The sequence below is a fragment of the Bos indicus genome, chromosome 22, assembly GCF_029378745.1.
Source record: "Bos indicus isolate NIAB-ARS_2022 breed Sahiwal x Tharparkar chromosome 22, NIAB-ARS_B.indTharparkar_mat_pri_1.0, whole genome shotgun sequence".
NCBI classification, from domain to species: Eukaryota; Metazoa; Chordata; class Mammalia; order Artiodactyla; family Bovidae; genus Bos; species Bos indicus.
In genome coordinates this window covers 17760961-17771954 of record NC_091781.1, presented here as the reverse complement: position 1 = coordinate 17771954, position 10994 = coordinate 17760961, and the positions used below count along the sequence as shown (strand labels likewise).

Genomic DNA, 10994 nt, shown 5'->3' with positions numbered 1-10994 from the left:
TTGCCAGAACCACCAGAAGCAAGGATCCCTGTGGCTGCTGGTTCACAGGGGCTCAATTAGAACAGTACCCCCATGACCCAGTTTATTCCAGCTGGATTTTCTCATTGGGTCTGGTTCGCATGCCAGCAGCACATATGAGCTACACGGCCTCAACTCTAACATACTCAAGGTTCCCTTTTCACCCTACAATGACACTTATACACAACCCACTTACATCCCATTTTTAAAGCAATCTAATGCCCAAACTGAAATATAAAGGAGAAATGAGAAGACAACAGTGGTTTAATACATGTATTTTGATCTGTGATGCTCAAGCACATGGCCCGAGGAACTCCACTGAAGGCAACGGAGTTACAAGTGTGGACTTAAGGGAGAGGATCAGAGCCATTTCAAACAAGACATACCATAAAAATCAAATAACAGAGGTGAACACTAAATAAAAATCAGCGTTGCATTCCTAAGACCTTGTCGAAGTTCTCTGTGGGTGTCGGCGGGGTATCTGCCAGCCTTGTGACATGTGGAATGATGCTCCGCTGTGTGAACATCCCTGAGCACTGCCGGACACCCAGCTCTCCTGGACTCCGTCCACCAATGAGAGCAACAACCAAAAACCATCCCTCCATTTGTACAATGCCGCGGGGGAATGGCCCCAGCCTCCCCCTCCACGTCAAGCCTGGGGGAGCAATCCTCTTCCAGGTGGAGGCAGGCGTTGGAAGACCGACAGGGGCATCTGAGCACTCACAGCCAGGCTCACGGTGCCTCGCGCAGCCCCTGACCCAGCACTCCAAAGGTGACCAACCGGGCATTCAGTGTGTGGGATGTGCCCTCCCCGCTCCCAGCGTCCCTGCACAGGACAAGGTATGCAATTCTCCTTATTCTCAGTGGGCGGGTTGTAAATTCAGCATGTGATACAGCAACCTGTATGTATCCTCTAAAACTCTGTAAAATTTACCCATGCACAGGCACCAGAGTAGAATGAGCATACAGACCCTTAGTCTACCCAACAAGCAGACTTGTTCTCCAGTCTTGGAGCAGATCTCTATGTCCTTAATTAGGGTGCACATGACGGGTGCTTACCCTGAGAGCCGCCACGCTGTGAGGAAGCTCACGCTGCTTGGGGAGGCCACGTGTAGGTGTTCCAGCTGACAGTCGCCATCAACCCCTGGATATCTGGGGGAGCCAGCCTTCAGATGATGTCAGCGCCCTTGCCCTTGAGCCACCCCAGCCTTTGAATCTTCCAGATGAGGTCCCAGACATCATGGAACAGAGATAGGTCATCACGCAATAGCAGCATCTGAATTTCTGACCCACAGAATGAGGAGTAAAATTCTGTATGCTTTTGCCTGAGTGGCATTAAATGGCAGCAAATTTCCATGTATCTTTCAACAATTCAAGATCACTCAGCTCCACAAAAGGCCCATGCTAGCAGACACACACCAGAACTGAGACTGACCCAGCAAAAAGCAAAATCAACCCCACACTCAATCAGCACTTTAGTTCAGAGGCCAGAGGCAAAGCCCCTGGTTTAAGTTACTCCTCCTAAAGGAATGTGTGTCGATGAATTCTTGAGGGATAAATACAAAGTGAATTCTGCCAAAGGGGCTCCAGAGGGACTTGTGGCTAGACAGAGGAGCCGCATTCTCCGGAAGGATACCCAGGGGTTTGCGACTGTCAGAGGAGCCAACAGTGAGTGACCTCAGAGACCTCGGCCGTCCTCGGGGCACATGTGAGTGGCAGGCTCTGGGGGCAGCTGTGTGGTGTCAGATGATGGTGCAGCCACAGCAGTATCTCTCGGGGTAATCTACCAGATACACCTGGCGGTCGGTGCCATAGATGTAGTAGACGTCCGTCTTTCCTTGGTACCAGTAACGAACTTCTGTGAGGGGGATCAGCTCCAGGGTCTGGCGCTGAGGAAACAGTTGGCCAAAAAGAAAACCTCAGTGTTCTGTTCAAGTCACTCACCTCCTCAAGAACCCTCATAGCTCCCTCCTGCCTGCAGGAGGAAGCTCATGTTCTGGAGTTGCCATTTTGGCCCAGACCTGCCTTCCAGATGTATCTCCTCCTAGGCTCCTTCTCTCACCCGAAGCTCTGCCCCAAACTGACTTCTCATCTTTAACCATCACCTGATTCTAAGTTTCATCAAGTGAAGGCACAGACATCCCCAGGGGAGTTTCAGGATGTAGGGAAAGTCACCAGCCCAAAACAGGACATTAATTTTTAGATGGGGCAGGGAGAGAGTGAGGTGGAAAAAATTTGAGGGTAAAGTCATTGTAAACATTTTTATATTAAAACAACCATGGAGATATTAGGAAAGGAGACATTAGGGCCCCATGTATGACAGCTGTCTCCTAACTGGATTCTACTTGCTAATGTCTTAACCCTGAGCAAAATATCAGCATGACTCTTGGTCTATAGATGCCAACCCAAAAGACAATCTGGGGCAAAGATTCACAGAAGTGTTCCCCCATTACATCTCTTTAAAAAAAATGCATGTCTGCCCCTAGCTCACCCCTCCCTGCTCCAGGACCACCACACAAATGGCCTGTGTCACCTGAGATGGGGCTGTGCCATCATAGAAAGCCCAGGAGACCCAGGGTGTGGACAGAGGCCTGCCGCCAACATACTGTGTGATCTTGGGTAGTCAGTGCCCCTTTGCCAAATGAAGGGTTCAAAAGGACTCCAATTGCCAGCCTCAGCAGTAAATACACCCCAGGAGAACCATCTGTAACCACAAACTGCTAAAATCATGTCCTGATCCTCTTTCCCAGCCCCAAAACAGACACCTCAATATTTGGGGGTCTGCATTGTAGTGCCCCCAGAATATACCAGGGCTGCAGGAGCAAGGGTCCTTAGGTACCAATCTGGGGTCCTCTCTGGATGGGGCTGCAGACCAGGCATCACCTCCAGGTGAACAGCCGCTGAGGTGTGGCTGATACTCAGAGTACTGCTCCCACTGCATCGCCCCCTTGCCTGACCATCCTGCTCCGGCTCCCCAACCCCTTCACCCATTTTCCCTGGGAGCCCTTGCTTAACACGTGACGAGCACACAGATCCTTGTCTCAGAGCTGCTTCTGAAGAGCCCAGCCTAATGCAAGGTCCAGCCACACCCATTTACAGATGAGGGCATGGAGGCCCACGGACAGAAGAGAGGGTTCAAAACCCGTGACCATGTGCAAGAACCAGGGAGCAGAGCCTGACCTGGTAAGCGAACCGTCCCTGCAGTGGTTGCCAGGTGAAAAGCACCCTGAATCCCTCAGCAGATAGCCCTGCAAACCTTCCCTGGCTTTCAGAGAGTCACTTGTGTGCCTTGAATGTGGTAGATAACATATTCCTTAGAGTTGAAAAAGTTGAGTTCTACTCCTGGGCTCTTCCACTAAGAAGCTGTGTTTCCTTACCTAAATTACTTCCACTCTCTGGGCCCCCTCTGATTTATTGGAAAAGTCATGGTTTGAAGTAGACCAGAGGTAGCTGAGGATGCCCACAGGCTAAAATCAGCCTGGTAGCCCATACAACGTTCTTAGCATTTTTTAAAATTTTGTTCTCAATATTGAAAAACTGGAAGGTTTCATATAAAAATGTGGACTTCAGAAGGTCTGAAATCTCTGTCCGAGGGGAGGCCCAGCCTTCTGGATAAGGGGCCCTCCCACCCACAGTACCACCCACCCTGCCGGCCTTTGAGTTTGCAGTGCCCCCACATCATGCTGAGGTTCATTCCAGCTCCAAGAGGGTCACTATTAAGTTAAATGCATCCTTTTCTCTCCTGCAAATAGGGTAGATGTGCAGAGAGAAGGGGAATACTCATTGCAAAGGGAATAGAAGGACACTTCCCCGGTGATCCAGTGGTTAAGAATCCACCTTGCAATGCGGGGTGTGTGTGGGGGGGGGTGGGGGGGTGCCTGTTCGAGCCCTGTTTGAGGAACTAAGATCCCACATGAGGCAGAGCAACTAAGCCCATTGCCACAACCAGATAGTCCACGTGTGCGCTGTGCGCTCAGTCATATCCAACTCTCTGCGATCCCACGGACTGTAGCCCACCGGGCTCCCCTGTCCATGGAATTCTCCAGGCAAGAATACTGGAGTGGGTTGCCGTTTCCTTCTCCATAGGCCACAACAAAAGATCCCGCATGATGCAACTAAGATCCGACACAGCCAAATAAAATTATTTAAGTTTCGGGTTCCGGGTGGTTAAAGCAAATGATCTCATTCCTTCAAAACCCTCTGAGGCGATGGTAGCATCTCTTTTTCACAGGTTAAAAACTGAACTGCAAGGAGTTCGCAGCTGGTGTGGGACCACTTTGAGATACGGGAGAACCAGGATCTGCACCCAAACTGTAAGACTCGGACCCGGGAGAGACTCCTCACCAAGTTCAGGCGCTGGGCTTCACGGCTCGACCCCTCATCTTCCCGCCCCATTTCTTTTACACACACACCCCCGTCCCTTCCGTCCCTTCCCACACACCACGCAGCATCTGGAGGCGCGATGGGCAGCACCGCCACCTAGTGGCCAGGAGGATACAGACGCGCAACTGCCCTGGCCCAGGCCGCCGGTCCAAGCCTTGGGGGCCGGAGATTTGCCAAGAGCCCTGTCGGGCCGCACGCTGGGTTCCAGCCCTGCCTTCCACCCTAGATCTCGAGCTTTCCCGTCCCCTCTCTGAATGAATACCAGGGGGTGAGAATCAAAATCACACTGAGCCACATTCCTGCGTGAAACCCTGCAAGCTTCCTGTCACTCTCTGGATAAATTAACCCAAACCTCTCCCTGTGGCGTTCGGGGGACCCGGCCTGCTCTTTGCCCTCCGGCCACTGCCCCAAGTCAGTCCCCAGTACCTCCGTGCTCCTCCCACTGGGGCTCCTTCCCCCCTCACCCTCCCCGCCCCCATCATTCCGCCCTGGCACTCTGGGCAAGGAGCCTCCCTGCAGAGGGAAGGGCCCACTCCCTCCTTTATGTCCACAGGGCAGTGCCCTGGAGCCCCAGCCCAGCCGGCACCTCACTTCCCACCAGTCTGAACCCCCTCAGCTCACCTGCTGCAGGACGCGGGCCCGGGAGGCCAGGGCGGCGCTGTGTTCTGAGATGCCGCGCCTGGAGGCCAGAGAGATCTCCCGCAGGGGGAAGTCCACAATTGGATACACCTGGGGGAGACGCAGACCTCCTGACCCGAAGCCTCAGCACCTGGAGCCTTAGAGGGCTGAGGGGAGCTTGAGCCCAGAGAGCGGAGGGCCCAGGCCAGGGGCGAGTGGGATGGGTGGGGCTTTTTAAACCTCTGCAGACCCTGGATCCAACCAAAGAGGAGGACTGTGGACAGAGTACTCCCCCACCCAGCAGACCTTTGCTGCTGCCTAACTCAGGTTGAGGGTGGCTGCAGGGCTTCCTAGAGCCGTGATGCCTGAAGTGAGCCTTTAGGAAACAGAGTGACTGGGGCAAAGAAAGAAGGCTAAGGACTATAGCGCAGTCATAAAGAAGGAAACCCTGCCATTTTCAACAATATGGGTGGCAAAGGGCATTATGTTAAGTGAGGTAAGTTATAGAAAGATAAATATCCTATGATCTCACTTATATGTGGAATTAAAACAAAAACAAAAAACCAAACTTCTAGATGCGGAGAATATACTGATGGTTACCAGAGATGGTAATGGGAGTGGGGGCGGGGGGGGAGGGTGAAGGGGGTCAGTTAGTACAAACTTCCAGATAGAAACAAGTCTTGGGGATGTAAATTACAGAGCTGTGACTACAGATGATAATACTGGATTGTATATTTGAAAGCTGCTGAGAGTAGCTCATAAAAGTTCTCATCACAAGAAAAAAAAAATTTTAACTGTATGGTGATGGATGTCAAACTAGATATATTTACCAGGCAATCTGAAACAGCCACATACTGTAAAAAGAGAAAGGAAGGAAGAAAAGAAAAGAGAAATAAAGAAAACCTGACCCTCCCAATAAACCTCTCCGTAGATGTCCTATAAAAGCCACATTCTCTTACCAGGTGGACAGCAGGGGGCAGCAAATCTTTTCTGTAAAGGGCCAGAGTAAACACAGGCTTTGAAGGCCATAGGGTCTCAGTCTAACTGCTTAACTCTGCCCTTGAAGTATAAAAGCAGCCACAGACAGTACACAAACAAATGAGCTGTGCTCCAATAAAACTTTATTTATATAAAGCAGGGTGAGGGCCAGAGTTTGCAACCCCCAGTGTACAGATGCTCCCTAATCTGGCTGCCGGCACCTGTTGTGTCTCAGCCCCTTGCTCTGGCCGGTTCACTGCCCCCAGCCCCCCCACTCTCTGCTGCTCATTACGGCCTCTGTCCTGCTGCTTCCTCTGCTGGACACTTTGACCCCTGTTGTCACACCGTCCACTTGCTCCCAACACCACTCCCCACCCCAACACCTCTGCCCCTTCCTGTCTTTCTACCATACAACACTGTGAAGAAAATGCCATTATCATCTTCTCCCTCAACAACTGTGAGATCTGAGGGCAGAGATTGTTTTCCAGGATCCCCAGGGTCTAGCATAGTGCCTGGTATAGGAGGAAGGTCTCAAGATTTGTGCAGGGGAAGAAGGGAGGAAAAGAGGGAGAGAAAAGGAACAGGGGAAGGATGGAAGGTTGACGATGTAAAACTCAAAACAGAAGTAGCCCTGAAGGGTCCCAGCAGCTTGTGTCCTGCCTGGGAAGCTCTGCTCCTGCCCAGTCTCTGGAAGAAGGCATTGCCTGCAGAACCGGAATACCCGGGCTCACAGGGGAGGAGGGACCCAGCTCCCTTTGGGGCAGTTGCAAAGCCCTCCTCACCGTTGTGTTTTCGTCCTTAAACAGGGTCTCTCCTCTGGCTTTAGCAAGCAGCTCCCCAGGGAAGTCCAGCTGGTGCTCAGACACAAACTCAAACAGACTGTTCTTCCTGGAAGTGAGGAGGATGAGAGACGGAGCCGGGGGATTGTGTTAAGAACATGGCCTTGGCATCAGGCAGCCCAGGGCAGGAGGGCTTGCCATGCTACCCTTGGGACCTTGGGAACACGCTTTAGCCTCTCTGGGCCTCAGCAGCCTCACCTGTAAGGGGGGAAACTAGTCAGGTGCTGATCTAGCAAGGTGCCTGACGGGAAAAACCCTGAATGTGTGTAAGCTTTCCTGACATGGGAACTCAGGACCCGGGACTCCTATCTCCCAGCAGGCGCCTGCACTGTTAGAGCCCCAACCAAGCGGACCTCCTCTGCAGGCGCCACTGCAGGCCATGCCCCACCCCAGCCACCACCCGACCTGGCCACAGCACGGAGAGGCACACGTACCACGCGATGACCAGCTGGATGAAGTGCAGCAGCTTCTTCTCGCCCTTACAGGTGGCACAGGTCTTGTTCCCCCTCCCCGAGCACGTGCTGCATCTGAGAGGGGCCCCAATTGTAACAGACAGTCATGGCATCCCAGTGGCTCCAGGGCCCTTGCCCCACTTCCTTCCTCAGAAAGGTGGGCTATGGTGGGCAAGGCTGGCTTCATTGTGCCCACCACCTAGACCTCCTGCTTCTCATAGCAGTGCTCCAACCTCCTACTGGAGACCACCCTTCTCCCCCCTCCCCAGAGCCTACACGGTTCAAGGGCTTGTGCCCCATCCCTCCTGGGACCAGCCTGGGACCTCAGCATGGCCAACCAGTTCATTCCATCACTCTCGCCACAGGGCTGATACAAAGACTAATACATGAGCCAGGTGGGTGTGTTGAGATCTACACCAGAACTTTTGTTGGGACTATCAGGAAAGGGTCATCCTTTTCTACTGAGGTTGCCAAGCTTGGAGCTGCTGGTGGCCACCTCTGCCACCACAGGAGATAACCTGCCTGAGAATGAGGCCAAAACAACAGAAAGCAGAGTGCAGGACAGAGACAGATTCCTGGTGATATCGCTTTAGCACCTGGATCCAGCTATACCTCAAGTCCTTCCAGAAATCTATTCCTAGACTTTTCCACTGCATGGGCCTACGGGTTTTCTATTTTGCTAAAGCCAGTTTGAATTGGAGTTGTTTTACTTTTTAAATGAAAGAAACCTGAGTTTCCTTCCAAATCTAAGACCTTCTTTACCAATCACAGGTGGCAGATCCTCCAAAGCTCACCATCTGGCTTGTTAGAAGGATGGCCTGGGCCTTGGTGAGCCCAAAGTGTCATTAACCAGTGCACCTGTTGAGAGTTTCACTCGTCGGGGTTTCTTGTTCCCTTTTAAAAATTTATAAATACACGAAAGCCATCATTTCCAAAATGGGCAATAGGCCCATTGACTGCAAAGTCCTGCTAACAGGCACTTTGTTGATCTAGCCAATCAGCCGACCTTCCTTGATTCCTCCTACATTTAGTCCCTGCAGTGGGTTATAAATAGGGTGTGCCCAGGCCTGGATCCTCCGAGTTAAGAGTCTCAGCTTGGCTGCTTTTCTATATTCACTTCCCCTCCACGTGAGCAGGAAGAGGTCTCCTCTCTTCACCCACTGCCTCCCTTCCTCCCGGAAGTGCCTCATCCCTCCCGTCCACCCACCCGCACATTGCCTGACGGGCTCCATCTGGTCTGGAGAAACACTCTCCAAGGTGACAGGCACCTACAATGCCCAGAGCTCTGGGGACACAGGGGTGACAAGACGGATCGCACACCCACTTGCCTTCCTGAGGGCAGGCAGTGACAAGCAAGAACACCCGTGAGAGCACACTCAGCTCCTCAGCTCTGGCTGGGGAGCCCGGTCTTACCTCCGCCTGCCAGACCCCGAACACATCTGACACCGCCGGGCGGACTTGGCTTTGCGCTTGGCACCACTGCAGGAGGAGCACCGAGCCTGCAGACACATGCAGCCTCAGTCCCACCCGCCTCCCCGGAGCAGGCAGAGGGCATCCTGAGGCCCGGCTGCAGGCCAGACAGTGACCCTCCCCAAGCCACTTCCCCGCTCCCTTTCTCTGGGCCTCCGCCCCTTGTCTGTAAAAGACCCTGCGTCTGTAAAAGACCCTGCATCCTCACATCCCTGCTTTTTCTGAGACATTTGCCTCTGCTGCTCTTCTCTGATCCCCACGACCCCCAGGGATCATCCCATACCAAGCAGCCGTGGCCAGAAGAGGCGGGGAGATGGGCAGGCTGGCCCTTCGGGTGTTGGGGGTAACAGTTCAGTCTTAGAAAAGCCTCCAGAGATGGGCCAGGTTACACCCCTATAGTAGGCTTGGGGTGGGCTCTGGAGCCATTCCAGGGAAAGCCTGAGGGACAATGTGGGAGGAGGGGACAGGGGAGGAAACAGCAAAGGCCACGGGGAGGGGGCCCTGGGGAGCAGGCCAGGGCAGGAGTGAGACCACAGGAGACACAGGGCTGGCACAGCCACAGCCGGACCCCGCAGGGCACAGAGCCGGCAGAGCGATGAGCCTGCGGCAGGCCAAGGAAGGAAAATGCTCAGCTTAGAGCAGCAAGCGGTCAGTGTGTATCCAAAAGGCTGGGGCACAAATCGGGAGGTGGGGAGATCTGAGAACACACAAGGGGCATGGACTTCCTGCTGGGACAGCCGGTGCCTACAGGGGTCTGCAGAGAACACTGATGCCACAGGGGCCTGGATGGTGCTGAAGGGCCCACAACAGGCTGAACAGTATACGTTATCCCCTCACCCCCAGATTCACGTCGAGCAGAGCCTCAGCGTGTGGCAATCACCTTTGCAGATGCAATTGGTAACAGTGAGGCCACACTGCAGAAGGGTGGGCCCCGTATCCAATGACCGTGTCCCTGTGGCACGGCAGAGACCCACACACAGGAGAGCGATGGAGGCAGAGGTGCGGTGAGGCAGCTATAAGCCGAGGACTGCCAGCTGCCACCAGAAGTCTAGAGGAAGGATAAGATGGCACCTCCATCAGAGCCTCCCAGAACTAACCCTGCCGACACCTTGATTTTGGATTTCCGGCCTCCAGAACTCTGAGATAATAAATTTGTTGCTTTAAGCCACCCAGTTTGTGGTCTTTTATTACAGCTGCCCCGGGAAACTAATCCAAGGCCCGAGTCTTGTCCCTCCAAGGCCCTGAGTGTCCCTTCTCGTCACGTGTGCCTGCACTGTAAATCCTGGGCATCTGTCTCTCTGTCCCACAGACAGAGGGTCCCTGCAAGGAGCACCCCAGGTCTCTGTCCTCCTGCAGCTGCACTGAGTAGGTACTCAATAAATGTTTGTAGGTGGAGGAGGAAAAAAGACGAGAATAAAAATCATGAAGCATCAAAATGAAATAAAGTCAGTAGAGACCAGCCAATCCAACGTTCCCATTTTACAGGCAGGAAAGTGGAGGCCGGGAAAGGGAGGATGACTTGACTGAGATCCCACTGTTAGTGCAGGGAGGCCCAGGCCCCAGCCCAGCACTCCACCCCCACAGGGCCCTGCTCCCACACATCACCTACTCACCAACAGCAACGTGTGACTCACCGTGCCAGCCCCGTGGCAGCCACTGCACTTGTAGCGTCCACGCCCGTGGCATTTGTGGCATTCCTGAGAGTAAATGCTCGCCTTGATCCCCTTTCCCAGGTACCAGTAGTTCCTGATTTCACCACCCCCACCCCCAGGATGTCAGTACCCCAAATAAATGTCCAGCAGTTCAGGCCACAGTGGGAAGATGGCCATTCGCTCATGACAAGGATTCCAAAGAGCCTTGAACGCCAAGCCAAGGAGGTCACATTACCATCTCCTTGGAGCTCCAGTCTGTCCTGGATGCTAAGATGGGGAGACCTGGTCTCTGACTCCCATGTCTTAACTCATACTCCCAGGCTAAACCACAAAAGTCAGTATCCTTTGCCTAACAGGTGGCTAAAGGAGTCTTTGGGAACAGAAGCCATTTAAAAAAAAGAGAGAAAAACAGGGTATTTTTGCAAAAGGCAGTGAGGTAGCTACTGGAATTCAATAACTGAATCAAAATAGCTTTTCCGCCCTGGAGAACAGAATGAAACACTTTCTTGATCTCTCAAAGTCGTTTTCGTCTTATGACGCTGTGAAAACTCAGAGGGTAAAACGACACGCTTGAATCAAGTTCT

At 53.1% G+C, this 10994-nt stretch overlaps 1 protein-coding gene across 2 annotated transcripts in view; it reads right to left on the bottom strand.

Moving 5' to 3' along the window:
- Positions 1–277: 277 nt before the first annotated feature.
- The window catches only part of SSUH2 (ssu-2 homolog), a 33680-nt gene continuing 22963 nt past the window's right edge, over positions 278–10994 (bottom strand). For both annotated transcript variants that reach the window (XM_070776290.1, XM_019985093.2), the window contains exons 7-12: positions 10393–10455; positions 8702–8787; positions 7271–7363; positions 6780–6885; positions 5023–5130; positions 278–1907 (exon numbers count right to left, since the gene is read on the bottom strand). In XM_070776290.1, coding sequence (XP_070632391.1) covers positions 1761–1907; positions 5023–5130; positions 6780–6885; positions 7271–7363; positions 8702–8787; positions 10393–10455 — 603 coding nt within the window. In that variant the 3' untranslated portion in view covers positions 278–1760. The remainder of the gene's footprint in view (positions 1908–5022; positions 5131–6779; positions 6886–7270; positions 7364–8701; positions 8788–10392; positions 10456–10994) is intronic.